The sequence below is a fragment of the Petromyzon marinus genome, chromosome 26 (genome assembly GCF_048934315.1).
Source record: "Petromyzon marinus isolate PM22_M1 ecotype Great Lakes invasive population chromosome 26, UKy_Petmar_22M1.pri1.0, whole genome shotgun sequence".
NCBI classification, from domain to species: Eukaryota; Metazoa; Chordata; class Hyperoartia; order Petromyzontiformes; family Petromyzontidae; genus Petromyzon; species Petromyzon marinus.
The window spans coordinates 10568305-10584430 of NC_133692.1; the positions used below are offsets into that span (position 1 = coordinate 10568305).

Here is a 16126-nt window from a genome sequence, read left to right on the forward strand (position 1 = left end):
ATGTATGTACGTATGTATGATTAACTTATTTCGCACCGTTCGTAACCAACCATGCTAATCGGAGGTGCCGGGGAAGAACAGCAGGTCTAAACACAAAAAGCAGTTCTTCTAAAAAAAGATATTTTCAATCTAGATTTTAAAGTGCACAGCTCCAGTGGCTTCCTAATATCAGAAGATCGTTCCAGACGGCCACAGTAGCGAATCTGAAAGCGCGCGATGCGGTTGACCGTCTTTGTTCAATGGCTAACAGCAAAAATCCGCTGCTGCGAGGATGATCAGAGTTCATGTAATGGTGGTTTAGACTCCGTGGTCTGAGCTGGGTCACCAATGACAGCGCACAGCAACCATGATACACATCTTAAGTCCGTAATTCTTAAAGATGCATTCACCAGATTATCGAGATTTCGAATGAGTTTATTCATAATGGAATTAATAATTGACCACGTGTTCACGTTGATGTAATGGGCCAGCCAAGTGACAAAGGCAGCACACTCATGATTGAGTTCATCATTCTCATCATTTGTTCACTCGTCCTGTTTGGGGGTCAACTCATCTCATCAAACCTCTCGGGTCAATACTTTAAGAACCACTTTGTGTGACACCGGAAGGTGTGCATCCTACGCCGCATGAATGTCGAATTTCCAGGAAGACAAAGGCGGCCAGGCGTGGCGCTGTCCACACGAGCTCATCGTCATCTTGTGGCATGACGCTGCCAACAAAAGTTTAAAGTAGAATCAGTGAATGGAACAACGTTTTAAATATATAAGAGGCTAAAAATATAGGAATCAAATCGGCAAATCTAGGGGTTGAGGACATTACCGTCAGACAATCGCTGAGCCTGCGGGGGGTGGGGACAGGCTCCCGATTAAATGGACGGATGCCCGAGGTCTGTCAGTCAATGCCAAATGAGGAATAAGGCGTTCGTGTGCGGATTGGGGGGGGGGGCGGGGTGGGCCTGGGGGATATGCTAATTAGGTGGCTGGGTAGCAGCTGCCCCCCCCCCCCAAAGAGGCAGTGGAGTCCACGCGTCTACTGCGGCTCCACTCCACTCCCTGCGCAGGGGGCGGCTGTGGTTGGATCCGTGGCGTCCCAAGGATCGTCAAGAAGCCCAGTCACTTCCCACTGGGTCGGCAAAAACAAGGAAGGGGGTCACGGCAGTGTGAGGGCGCGCGGCGTTCGTGTGTTTGGTTCGCCACCTGCCCGGTTTTTTTTCCCCAGGAATCGTCCTCCACTGTTGAGGTAGCTCTCTCGGGAAATCTGCGTAAGTCTTCCCGAGACGTCACGAGTCCCGATTGTTGCCAGTTGCGAAGTAGTAGTAATCATGATAATTGCTACAACACACCGCACCCAAGACAATGCATTCACACGTAGTTCTCCCCTCCTCCGGTATTGTGAAATTATTTTTCCCATGACATTTCCAAAAACACATTGTACCCGAAGAGTTGTCTGTGAGCGAGTGGCAGTCCATCAACCTGTTTAGCTTCATAATCAGCGTCTCATGTTGTACCACTGCTCATTTCTTCCGCCTCATTTGTACAGTTTTGTCATTGCGGTATGGGGAAAATGTGGACCATTATGCATGGGATAGAGGGTTGCACCCTCGCATGCGTGGTATTTCTCTGGGTGCTCCAGTTTTCTCCCGCGTGCATAAACACTCACCGATTGGCAGAAAACATCTTAATACTGCGTACATAGAGGATGGCAGAGCTGGGCTGCTGCCTTTCCGCTTGTCTGTGGTTCCGGCTCGCGCCCGCCACCGAATCGCTTGCTCACTCCGGGAGTTGCGTGAGCACCTTTGTGGCCCGTTACGATTTGACATCAGTATTACTATGAGCAATCAACCTGACCCGCTTCTTTATTCACGTGATTCGATCCACGTGCCACTTCGCGAGGAGAACACATTCTAATCGACGCGTGGCAGCGTGGCCACTGCCGATCGTGTAAGCGGTGGGGCTATTGGAGGTCGTGTTGCTGGCGGTGACATTCATTCTAATTGGGTGGAGTTGGTAAGCGTGTCGCTGGTGTGGTTGGCGGTATTGGAAGTATTATCAAAGCCTAAGCATGTGAACGGCACGTCAGGGCTGGCTTCACGACTGCAGGTTGCCTCTCAGTGTTGGGGCTGCTGGTGCTGGTGGTGTAGGCATCACTTCGATTCAAGATTTGATGATTTTTTTTGTAACAGTTGTGGTAAATGTAGCAGCCTCTATTGACTGGAGGGGCCATGAGAACATTGAATGCAACACATATTCGAATTGAAAAAATATTGATTCTTACACACGTCATTCGATGCGTGTGTGTCGTGAGCTAGAAGGATCGATATTAAGGGATGAAGCAATGCCTCATTCCAACCTGATTGGTGTAGAGAGTGGTGGTGGTGGTGATGATGGCCATCTCCCCAAGCATACTAACACCTCCTACGGAGGCCCACAGATAGCTGGCTAGCTGGATATCTATTCAATTACTTTCATATTTTACCAATTAAGGCCCACTGGGCTATACAGCTATTTTTCAGGAGCGACCTGGCTCTCACAAATGATAGCCCAAAGAAGTGGCTCATCATATGGACATTTCTAGAAAGCAGATACTCTTATATTCTTTGGGTCTTTCGGTAAAGTCACATAGAATGGTTCAAAGAAAATAACAAAAAACTACGACGTTTCGATCGCAACACCGTTTGTCGTACATTTTTGGTTATTTTCTTTGAACCTATCTACGTGACTTTACCGAAAGACCCAAAGAATATTAATTCCTGCAGTCACGAAAGCTTTAAGTCAACAGATACTCTTAAACGCACGTTTCTGAATATGGAGGGGAAAACTGAAGGAGAAAAATCCACGCGACCACGAGAACACGCAAACTCCAAATATACAGCAGCAGGCGTCAGGGTCGGGATAAAACCCACGACCTCCTGTATATCAGGCGAGGTAGTTAACATGTCGCCACCCACCCATACACCCAGCTACCCAGCCAGCCAGCCATCCACCCATTCAGTCATGCTTTCACCCAGCTAACCAGCCAGTCACCCACCCGCCACACACCCAGCCATTCACTCTGGCAACCATCTACCCACCTAGCCACCTACCCAGCCGCCCACTGCAGTCCTCTCTTAAAGCAATAAATAAATGCGCCTCAAAATCTGATGCATTAGTAATGAACTAAAGCCCTTGCATATCCGCCTCCAAGTTACAGTCAGAACAGGGCTCACCACAATGCACGTACGCTTACAAGCACGTGCAACGTAACAAACGCAGTGCATGCATAATGCATGCAGTGCATTGCATACACACGCGCACACACAATGCACGCGTTGCACGGAACTCATTGACAACACAGGCACACGCCTGTGTGTGCACATACAACGACACATTCGCCTGTGTATTTTAAATGGACAGTAGGGCATATTTAATGCATATACATTGTGTTAAACGTTAGGAATATACGTATAGGTATACACAACACGCTATACACATACATAGTGCATTCATGTTTTTTTTTTCCAGCGGGCTCTACAAATAACTGCAAAAACAAATCCACCTGTATATGCCCGACCTCTCTGGATCTCGGAAGCTAAGCAGGGTTTTAACCTCATTCGAGGCTGGATGGGTCACATCTCGGGCTTTCCAGAGATCGGAGGCGTGGTTGTTGCAAGGGCTGCAAGACGCTAGGATGTAGAAGTTACGGGCAATGGGTGTGGTCCACGGATAGATTTCATCCACTCATTCGCCGCCTGAGTCTGTGAACAGAATCCATCTGTGCAGATCGGTTAGTGTTGTCTCCTTTGTGTGTGGGTTTTCTCCAGATTCTGCAATTTTCTCTCGCACCAATGCAAGACACTCATTACCCTCCCCAACCACTACCCCAACCACTGCTACTGCACACACCATTATGAGCACCCGACGCATTCAAATTAAACCGTGAGTATTACATCTGCACCTCCGTTTAGCACGGTGTGTTACGTACGGTGCTAAATAAAAATTCCATTGCACGTATGTGCTTACTTACGTATGTACTTACTTACGTACATACGTGCAATGGAATTGGCCAAGCACCTTTCTGAAGAAAAAAAAAGAGCATTGACTCTCAGTGGAGATTTCCTGCGAACATAATATTCATTTATTATCATTATCTAGTAACAGGGAATATACTCTGTGAGAAGTTGGCACGGCAGGAGAGGGCGTCATTCACGATCAGAAGGTCGTGAATTCAAATCCCAGCCCATCACCGCCCCCCCCTCCTCCCCAGGGTTGATAAACATTTCTACCAGTTTGTTGAGAAGTGAACCACGCTTGTCATCTCTACATATAGAGATGAAAACACCTGTCCTCTCACACTTTCTTGACGTTTTTTTTTAATATATATAAGCAAATTGAATGACATCGCTTCAGCTGCTTACGTATTAATACATGCAAGAACACCAATTTGTAATTCAGTACAGTGCACTCTCAGGAGATTTTAGTGGACACAACTGCGCCTGTACAACATGAAGCCGGATATTCTTAGTTTTTTCGGTAAAGTCACGTTGAAGGGAAACAACAAAATAATAAAATATATATAAAACAATAAAAAATTCTCACGACGTTTCGACCATAACTCAAACGGTCGTCGTGAGAATTTGTTATTGTTTTATATATATTTTATTATTTTGTTGTTTCCCTTCAACGTGACTTTACCGAAAAAACTAAGAATATGAATTACTGCAGTCACGAAAGCTTTAAATCAAAATGAAGCCGGATGTTTAATTTTCGCGGTGGAAGGATTTTCGGATCGCACTGGAATTCGGGTACATCGCTACTATACTCATTGGTTTTTCGGTAAAGTCATGTATGTAGAAAATTATATTAAAATAATAATAAATCACGACGTTTCGAACGCAACACAAGCCATCATCATCAGGTGTAAAACAAATAGTGAGGGAGCACATAGGGGGACATCACGTACATAGAGAACGTTAAACTGTACGGAGGCAAATACAACAAGAAGATGAGAGACGAGAAACTCAACAACCCTAAGAAAAATAACGCGATGCAAAACCAGTCGGCCAACAACACAGTTAGACACTGACCTGGTTAACCACGAATTTCAGAAAGACTGCTAAATTTCGTGTTCATCCTCTGGGTTGAACACACCAGCATAGACAGAGTGAACAAATACGAGGTACAAGGTAGCAGAGATACATACATAGGGAAGAACATCCAAGGAAAGATATATTGGGCAGCACAGATGGACAACCAGAGTAACACCACACCAAGAGACAAAAAGGACTGGACGGATGACGGACAGAGACTTAAATAAGCTACAAAGGATATAGGGTTGTTGAAGACAATGGGAACCTACGCAGAAATAGCACATGGATGAGCAAACAACCCGGACAACAACGGTGCTGAAATAAGCTGCAGAGGTGAGTATAGTAATTTATGCAGTCACGAAAGCTTCAATTCTATATTACATCACTACTTCCTACGAGCCAGAAAAAGGAAAGGGAATCGGAGGTTGGAAGGTTAAAAACCTGAGATGGTCAATGCTTCGACTGCAACATAAGCCTTTTCCAGCTTTTTCGTTGTGTTGCAACTTGTATTGACTTTCTATCTTTAGCTTTTTCCCGAAGGGAAATACTGAAAATCTGAACCCCAGTTTTCAATATAGGATTAGAGAGTGCACGTGTGTGTGTGTGTGTGGCGGGGCCCTGGTACGACGTGGTTGTGGTGGCCCCCCCAAAATAGCTCTGTTCCCCCCCCCCCACGATGTCAGACGTTTCAGCTCCACATGCTGGGAACTTCTTCTGCGACTGAATTGGTTCACGAGATGAATAGCTCCTCGAAAACAAACCAACAAAAACCCCGCGGTAAACACATCGGAGAGCTCCGACTAAAATTCCATTGTGGCCTAAGATGAAGAAAAGGATAACCGTCCGATGGCTCTGCCCCGATCTCTTCGGACCCCGGCCACTTGCGCTGTGGAGGATAACTGTGAATGACCTGGACGATGGAAACAACGCGCGCCGGGCACAACCCGCAAACACGATGGAGGGCCGCGGTGCAGCAGGGCCGTGAAGAGTCATGGGCATTGACTCGAAACCGTCGCTGTTGTCGTCGTCGTGACCTCAACAAAGTTGTTGCCGATGTCACATTGTGGTCACCGTCTTTCGTACGGCGGTGATCCGGCGCAGGCGGCTGTCCCAGACAACAAGACTGCCACATTTACGCGCCGCACCGGGTACTCGATTAAGGCCGAGTCGACCTAGGGGAGTCCCAGGACCCGTTTCAAATATGTGCCATTGTCATTGGTCGCGAGCGGGAATCTAACTCAGGTGACCGGGTTTGTTGAACAGTGCCCTAACCACTACATCACAGCTCTCCATACACACACACGGTCACAATACGACGTACGTGATCACGTGACTCTAACTCGCTCACTGATTGCATAAGTGCTTCGCCCCTGATTGCATAAAAAGAGCATCACAACCAATTTGATAGTGCATTATCATCATCATTGCATTGATCAATCCACTGCTGGATGAAGGCCTCCCAGGAGCCGATGTTATCTCTCGATGAAACATTCTACTTTACGCGTGTGCACGAGCCGATTCCGTCGCTCCATCTCCCGGGTTGACGTATTCTCGGATGTGTTCCATCCCTAGGCTGCCTTTCTTGTTATTATATGTGACCCTCTGCCGTAATCCCTTCTAGCGACGGACGTGTCCCTGTCCAAGCCCACTCACTCTCTTTTCTTAACAAGTTTGAATGATGTCATTAGCCCACGTGGGTCCTGTGATAAAGGTTTTATTTACGTATTTATATAGTGTAATGACGATGCAAGGGTGCAATGATGCGAATTTATGGTTCAATAACGGTTAACTTGTGTGTCGGTGGTGATACTTTCGACAGGCTTCAACAGGACCGCACTCACTAAAATCCCGGTGTATCTAGCGCGGCATTCAGTGCTCTAGCGCTAACGGTGTTGGTGGTGGTGATGGTGGTGGCTGTGTGGTCGTGTTTATGGTTGTGATGGTGACCTTGGTAGCTATGGGGATGGTGTGGTTTTAGTGGTGGAGTTACAATGGTGGCAGCAGTGTTGGTGATAGGCTTGTGGTGGGATTGATGATGACGGTGGTAAGCGATGTGACCATGGGAGTCCAGTTTTACCATGGAAGTCCAGTCCAGAATGGCGCGAATGCCAATGTACGAATAATGTGATGATTTGAGGACAGCAACCAGAGTTGTGTTGAGCAGCCAGGAACGTGCAACCTGCGTTGTGTGTCCACAAGATACGAGCCACGTGGTGTCAGGGCTACGTCTTGCTGTTCCAGAGGCCATGCAAACAGAGGCCGTGCGGTAATGTCAGATTAAATGCTCTCAAAGTCAAGATGGTAAAGATAAACGAGATAACTCGTCGGAAATCATGAAAAACGGCGGGTAATTCTGTCTAATTAAAGTACTGTACGAACCAAAATGTAAATAATGGCGTTTTTTTTAAATTCCAAATCCTACACCGAACGACACTTGATCAATCAGCATTCACCTGCCACGGTGGTTAGCTGGGAATTTGCAGCCGTGCCCTACAACAGGTTCCAGCAATTAGGGGTGACATGTGCATTTTTTGCGCCGGCCTAAGTGGCACCCTGGTGGGATAAATGTATGCATAAATAAATAAGGAGCCAGCAATGCACAGCAGACATGAGATCATGGGTCCAAAATTAAGCTATCGATTATAATGAAGATCTCACGGACAGCTACTGCACTACTGCCTGCGGCAAACAGTGAATGATGCCGAGATTGTAAACGTTCACAAAAAAAACAGGGACATTTCTCGTTTAAGCACGTAGTTACTCCGATATGTTTTGTAAGGTTGAGATTTAGGACCGTGGTCCATGCAGGGCCCGGATGTGGAATCCCGTCGGTTCAGAGAAGCCTCTTATAAATGCATTTTGATGGCTTAAGTGTCAGGCAGGATTTATTGTTATTGCGATGAATTGGGAGCACGCTGACTCCTGCGACTGTAGCCTAAAGGGCCCCCTCTCCCCTCTCTCCACCCCATCTCTCGCTCGCCCCCATCATTGGCTGAGGTCGCTCTCATTATTAACGTGGGATCATCAGACGTCCGGGTGAATGCGACCTTTTCGTCTGCTCATCATGAAGAACGGCACGGTGCACCGAGTGATGTGCAATTTGCATATGTGTGCATGTATGCGTGCATAATAATAATGATGATGGTGATGATGCACGTCCCAAAGTCAATCCACTGCTGGATTAAAATGTGTTTTAGTCAATCAACCTCCGTGCCTTGTGGACTAACATTATCCAGCAGTATTTGTTTAGGGCAGTAACTTCTTCCGTGGTTTTAACCTTCTGGGTCTCATCAGCCAAGTCTGGCTTGTTGAGAAAAAGACTGCTGCGTTGCCAGATACTCCATCCTCCCATTCCCCAATAAACCAAAAATATTTCATTTTTATGTGGCGGTACGAAGAGAGGTTTTATTTTACTACCCATAACGCTCCACAAAAAGTGCATAATGCATTTGTGTATGTATGTTGTGTATGCACACAAATGTGTAAGGTATCGTCGCGTTTTTGTTCTCGCTGCATTCGTGACAACAAACTACATATTCTTGACAATCATCTGTCCAGATCTTTGAGTGCTGTCACCGTACGCACACACACACACACACTCCTACCGCGTGCCATCCGTGCATTGGATTGTATTGGCCAAACATCTAAAAGCAGGGCCCTCTGAAACAAAAAAAAGTCTGGAGACTCAGTGAGGCCTTATCGTGGCTAAAGAAAAAGGCCACGCCTTCCTCTCTCTCTCTCTCAGTATTATTGGGGTGTTATTTTGTTCGCTGTTACTGACCGTGCGCTGTGAATAGCGACAAACCCAATCAGCTGCAACGCTGAACTCTGTCTGTCCTCTCAATGACTGTAAAAACCCCCTGGTTATTATCTCTAATTATCAAATTGTTATTACTCAGTACATCGATTTTTAGATAAGTTGATCTGATGTTTGCTACCATACCCTTTGTCTTGTTCGTGTTGTTCACTGCAGGGAATGCCATAAAATTAAATATATATTTTTAATATATAAAGTAATAATGTATAACCTGTTGACAGTCCACTGTTGGACAAAAGGCCTCCTCCGCTAAATGTTGGAACCCTGAGTTCAATTCCTGGCCATGGCTATCATCAGTGGCGAGTAATGTTGGAACCGGTCCTGGACCCCTTCCTTCACCGACCCACACTGACCAGCGTGGTGAAGTATGCTCAAACAACCTCCACGGCTGATATGGTGCGGGGAGGCCTTCGTTGAGCATTGGTTGTAAAATGGCTGTGAATTATTTATGACGTTATTAATATGGTTATTCTCCTACTTTATTAATGGAATGTCTCAGTTCATACGACTGTCATTCCTACAAATTGGTGCTGGTTGTTTTGATCCTGGGGTGATCATGATTGATGTGATGATAATGATGATTATGATGACAAGTCAACCTACATTGTAAACACATTCCAAATTATTGATGGTGGAGTGATGGCACAATTATTAGCACACTGCGCTACAAACATGGCTACCTGAGTTTTATCCCTGGCAACAGCTCACATTAGTGGAGTGTAATATCTGAACCAGTCTGGGGTATCCCCTAGGTTGCCTCAGCCTTGCGTGAGTATCTGATGCGGTGTGTCAAACCACTACCCATGCAGAGTATGTACAAATAATCCACTGCTGGATGCAGACCGCCTCATGCTGTGTCAGTCACAGACAGTCTGGTCCCAATCCAAGAGTGCATTGACAAACATCTGTTCATTATTTGTTTTAATTCTGATTATTAATCATTTCCCCCGTCATGGGAACGTAGAATTCCCACTCAGCGCAATCACTGTACTGTACAAGAGTTGCTGCCCCACTGCTCACCTGAGCAGGGAGACTGACACCGACTCTGATCACGTGACCACATTGACACCTGAGCATTGCGCCCGAGGGCAAGTTAAAGGTAAAAGACAAAACGGTCATGAGAGAGAAAAAAAAAACCCAGCGCAGCCGTATTCCACCGGCTGCTCTGTCAGAGCGTGGTTATCGCACAGAGACATTGCACCGTGCTTCCTTCACAGGTATTGGCCAGTGCCACTGCACGCTGGAGGTAATGAGAGGGATTTTGGGCTCGCAGCTACCAAACCCCGACCACCCTCCCCCGTTTTGTCCCTGCGAGTGTGCCCTGAATTTACCAGCGCGCTCGCCTCCGGATCGCGAGCGCATACTAACGAGTCTTGACCCTGTGGAGTGCGATCGCTTGGGAGCGGAGGTTGCTCTTTCTCTGTTGAAACGTTCGTGGATGGGAAATTTCAGAGAAACGGCAGTCCGATCGAAAGGGGGATTCTTGAGGGGTCAGTCCCATGGAGTTGTCGGCAACTTCCTTTTTCAACTTTGTCGCCTCTGTTGGGACAAGTGACATCGAAACAGCCTAAAGCAGACTGCATTGTGGATGTATTGGGAACACGACAAAGGAAAGTGGAAATACGTGAAGAAATGTGCAGTGGACACCAACGGGGTATCTCGGCCATGGATTGTGATGATGATGATGACTGCAACCTGCATCTCAACACACGAGTCGGCGAGACGCGCCGGGTGACTTTCCAACGCCGGGCTTCCACAGTGGGCACGTCGCACCCGGGTATCGAACGCAGGGCGCGCCAAGCTCTGACACACACGGGGGCATCAGTGTCGCGATCCACTTAGCGCTCACCGGATTCAGCTCGCGTGCTGCGCCGAGGCCAGCCACGTGGAATCAAAACGCATTACCTCGTGTGACAACGTTGGCGCTCGTGAATCCGAATATTGATAATAAGCCCGTGGGACGAGACTAATGGAAAAAAAAAAAACTAAACACATCACTTTGACAATTCACCCCAGGGTCGTTGACGGAGATGTCGGCGTGTTTATTTTATTTTCTGCCAAAAAAAAAACAGCAAAGGAAAAGGAGCATTTGCCAGTGCGTGAAAGGGGGCCTAAATGTCTTAATGGAATCCGACTGCGTGCTGGCACGCCTAGCCACGTGGAATCACAGTGGATGGTGGAAATATTTGCTTAAGGAACTTCAAATGCATAACAGAAAGTCGTACACTGCAGATGCGTACACCACAGGTGCGTGCGCGCGTGAACTGCTCACACGTGGTGGGGTAAAGCCGGCGTGGAAGACGAAACCAAATATCATCTGGTGGGGCACTGTAAAGCTCCCTCGAGTGGAGGCCCTTCCACCAGCATTGGCGTGAGCAAGCAACTTGCAGGGCTGCGTCTCCACATTTCACATGCATCGTGCGTGGTTTAATTTCATGTATATCCAGGTGAGAGCATTTTGAGACTAAATACCCTTTGCGAGTGAGACCTGGCATACAAAACAAAGGTTTAATCTGTGTGCTAGCCATCCTATCCAGCTCGAATCCGATTACGCGTTAACGCTGTTAGCGCTGGTAAATCTGAATGCTAAAGGAGCTCTGTCTACCGAATCCAATTGAATATTAATGAGATTATGAGAGCATAACAAACAGTGGCAAGTCGGATCACATAGAATCCTATATCGCACTCACAATCCTACTCTCTACAATCTGAGTCTAACAGGTTTGGAGTTAACCCGATGAATGAATTAAATTGGGAATGAAACCCATAATGTACGATATTTACGATTGTTTTTCTCTTCCGTTTGAATTAGAATTTTGATGTTGACATCAGCCTGTCTTTAGACGGATACGTTTCTTGTTGGGGATATCTCTCGCACAGCGTGGCTCAACATCGCCCCTTGTTCGTAGGGAAAGGGGATTTCTGGAAGGTGACGTCGCAGGATGAGTGCTTAGGTCGCTTCAATTGCCTCTTGGGCACATTCATGTCGAGCGGCCTCTCACTAATTGGCTTCACAATCGAACCGAGTTGAAATCTCCGGAGCGAGAATATTCAGAATATTTTTTTTTGTGAAAAGCCAAATATGATGCGACGTGGATCGGGAATAATGATTTGACGGTTAGTCTGTTGCGCCAGGCTACATTTGAACAACATTCTCTGAGAGACCCTCTCCATCAATGTGCTACAGCAGCGTTGTTGTTTGCATGGAAATTCTGGCCCGGTTTTGGATATCCCGAGGCTCGTCGGTCGACTGTGGCCTGTTTAAAACAAATGCTGTCGTGTTGCCTGATGTTATTATTGGCAAGACCACTTTATGAACACCATGGGACTTGTTCGGTGCGGCAAAACTTCTGGGGAAGGGGCGTTTGTATCGCTCGAGACAATCAACTCACAACGCATGAGAACTCAGATTACTCACGGCCTGGCATATCAGAACCCAGGTACTCATCATTTTAAGTCCTCCTGATAGCATGCCTCTCTCGTTCGGCTGTATGATAGCGCATTCAATGCACCGTGGATATGAGAATCATTCAATGCATGTATACTCGGGCTGGTAAACGTAGATTTGTTTTCATGATAAATAACATTGAAAATAAACGATTAAAAAAACGATTGCTGGTTTCACGTGTGTATATATAGCCACGTCTAGCGACAAACGAAACATGTTTACCTTAAAACTTAGGAACGAAGGGAATGGCCACGGTTTCGTGGCGAGCACACTGTGGATACGCCAGCCTCTTTCAAGACGTCTGGCCCGCGTGGAAGAGTAGGCCAAATACCCTTTGGTGCTCCCTCTAGCGGAGGGTCTTCCACCAGCAGTGACGCGAGCAGGCAAGGAACTGGCACGGTTGCACGTATACCTTTTCACTGACAAACCAAGGCATATTTACCACGCGGTGACTTAAGCCGCCGTGCTGTGGGCTTAACAGAAAATAATATGTAGGCGACGTTTCGGGCAATGGCCCTTCTTCATGGAGGGTAAGGGGAGTGCTGACTCAACACCCCCTCCTCCGGCTGCCTGTACGTTGAACATATTTCGCACCGTACGTAGCCAACCGAGAAATAACATTCGGCGCCACGTCAAACATTTGTCAGTTCACATCACGGTCCCCGCTTTGTTGAACACAGCCACCAATTAGCACTGCGCGATGCTATGAGTGTGCTGCTGCGTGTTGTGCCTGATGGGAGTACGATGTGTGCTGTGCGCGATATTCATAATGTGCGATGCTTTTGTGGCGTGCATTTGCTTTGCGTGCGTACACTGAGCGGTGTTAGCTTGAGCGTCCCGTGCTCGATGTGCTATGGGAGCGATCATGTGTCGTGTCTGTGTCTTATTTCACGTGTTGCGAGGGATACGTTGTATGCGTGTTGTGTTTCTGTTATGTGCTGTGTATGTGTGTGATGTGTTTTGTCTGATGTGTGTGTAGCATATGACGTGTGCGTGTGATATGTGTGTGTAATGGGTGTGATGTGTATGTAATGTGTGTGGTATGTGTGCTGTGTGTGTAATGTGTGTGGTGTGTGTGCTGTGTATGTAATGTGTGTGCTGTGTGTGTAATGTGTGTTGTGTGTGTTGTGTGTGATGTGTGTGATATGTGTGTGCTGTATGTGTGATGTGTCTGATGTGTGTGTGATGTGTGTGTGTGATATGTGTGTGTGATGTGTGTGTGTGCGTGATGTCATGGAAATCGGTTGCGTAGCGTTCGCTCTCTGCACGACACCGCCCCCAACGCCCAGACGCGACTCGTGACCGTACACGTCGACACGCAGCAGAACGCGGTTTAAGCCACCGCGAGATTTACTCGTCGGGAACATGAAGAGCCGTGGCACCTGCCGTGGATGGGCAGTCGGGCTGATGGTCAACATCGGCTTTGGAGTCGATACTCCGTATCGTGAACCACCGCAATCTGGGCCCCTTCGACGGAGGAGGAAACAGCAAACAACTCCACAGCCGCTTTCTACCGAAGCCCTCCTCGTCGTGGCGAGCAGACATCGGCCATTGGCATTTAGCTCCTGAACGTATTGCCAGAAGCAAGAAGGGAAGAGCAGTGGGGAGACAAAGACGGCCGGGCGGGGAAAGGGGGGGGTTGGGGTCACTTACCCAGACGAAAAAAATAAAAAAATAAATTATAATTGTCACTCGCCTGCTTTAATGAAGGACGTTAACAATTTTTTGAATTGTACTTTCCTCGACGTGTTATGATTTCGGAAAACATCACGTAATCCGCAACACCGTCGTGCGTTTGTTAAACAGAGTCAACGCCAACCCGAGTGCATGAATGGTCACACACTCAGGGATGAGCGCACAACGCAGTTGGGTATTGGGCGCACGTGCGCTAATAACCCACGCGTAGCTTCACTCGCAAATGACGCAATCGCTCCGACTGTGAAGGTTTCGCGTGTTACGTACGCACGACGTTTTACATCCAAGACGCCTGCCTGGGGGATGAGCGGCGCTGAGCGAGCGAGCGAGTGACGGGTGGAAAGTCGCACGATGTTCCAGAAGGGTTAGAAAGCTACGACGTGGTAGCTATATATAATTACTGTGCTTAAATCTATAGAGGAAAAAAAACACACACACACATGAACCAAATGTCTTCGAATTTGATCCCACACACACACACACGAGAACCTGTGGACTGAGGCTGATGGGTTTCCCTCCATATCCGCTTGGCTCAGCCCGGAGTTCCACATTTCTACAAGTGTCACAACCAAACACTTCACACATTCAATGACCATCATCCGCTTTGAACCAACCGACATACGGAAACGCACTGTGCGCACACGACGCATGCATGCAACAACGTGTTCGTCGCCTGCGCGTCGGTGTGCGTAACGCGCAGCAGCAGCAGCAGCTGCGGTGCCGTTCCAGATAACCGCGAGTAGTGGCAGCCTATCTGCACACCTGTAGTATGATCACGCCGCAAGCGACAAGAAGGCGGAGGAATAAGGAAGGGGTCGTGCCAACTCAACGGCCAATGACGACGCAATTAGAGCGCCGCTCGCAAACACCGTAGCGTCTACTCACTCGCTCGCCCGGCCTTGCTCCGGTTCAGAAGGCGCTGGACGGTGGCGATGTCTTCGTTCTTCACGGCTTGTACGAGCTCCTGATCCTTGCCCATATCGGCAGCGGCGACGGAGATTCACTCACGAACCGCACGCGCGCACGCTCGCTCACAGACACGCACCGTGCAAGCTAGCCGCCTGCAGACGGAGATGGTCAACAAACCTTTGGAGTCCAACCTCGCCACCAGGTCCACCTCAATTGCCTGGCCGGCCGGCTGGCCTGCCTCCCCTATCTCACCCCGAGTTAACCCTTCCAGCCCGGAGAGAGCGGCGCGTGTACGCAGCAGAGGGAGTCGAGCCCGTTGTGCTTTGGATGTCCTCGGTCCGTGGGTTGAGATGCGAGCCCCGGGCTCCTCGCTTGCTTGTTTTGTGTGCGCGCGTGTTTGTTTGAGAGCGTGTGTGGGATATATGCGTGTAGACGTGTGTTTACGTACGTCTGTGTAACGCGCGCGTGTGTGTTTTTACGTACGCGTGTGTGCGTGTGTGTATGTACGCGTGCACGTTTGCTTGCTCAATTCAGTCTCCGATGCGGGAGGAATCCCCGCCGCGCTTCAGTTGCGCCCCCAACGCCGCCGCCGCTGCCGCAGATGGAATTCGCCGGCCTGACTCGGGCGCCTCTGCCTCGGCGCGTCCCGCCGACTGGGCTCGCGAAGCGGCAGACATCACAACAGCGGCGTCGGCGGCTTCCGTGGGCAATAGCGCGCAGAGAGGCATTCGTAGGGCTGGGCTCCTCTCGCTGGCTCCCCTCGCTGGCTCGGCTCGCTTGCCTCGGCCTGGCTTTCACGGGCGTCCTGTGCGCCACACCGCGCCAGCAACGGGAGCCCCTGATATCTGCGCCATCATTCTCGCGTATTCCTCGCGCTCCCCCTTCTCGCTCGCTCTTCTCCCCCTCTCCCTCCCTCCCTCCCCCCCTCTCGCACTCCCGACGTGAGATGCGCGCACACGCGCGCAACGTTTGCTTGCTAGCCGATGAGTCGTTGCAATTGAGTTTTATTTTTTTCTGCTGCGATGATGGTGGTGATGATGATGGTGGCGGTGATGATGATGGTGGCGGTGGTGGTAGAGGTGATGGCACGGAGTCACGTCTGTTCACACCATCATCGCCGCGTATTCCGAGCCTCCTCCATGAAAAGGAGGCGGGACGTGCTGATGATGTAGCGAGGCACACATAGGTAGGT

General features: G+C 48.7%; 1 protein-coding gene across 5 annotated transcripts in view; it reads right to left on the reverse strand.

Annotated features, from left to right (window-relative positions):
- LOC116946079 (caskin-1-like) overlaps window positions 1-15898 on the reverse strand; it is a 153461-nt gene extending 137563 nt beyond the window's left edge. For all 5 annotated transcript variants that reach the window (XM_076069829.1, XM_076069828.1, XM_076069827.1 and 2 more), the window contains exon 1: window positions 14911-15898. In XM_076069829.1, the coding sequence (XP_075925944.1) occupies window positions 14911-15004 (94 nt within the window). In that variant the 5' untranslated portion in view covers window positions 15005-15898. The remainder of the gene's footprint in view (window positions 1-14910) is intronic.
- Window positions 15899-16126: the final 228 nt, after the last annotated feature.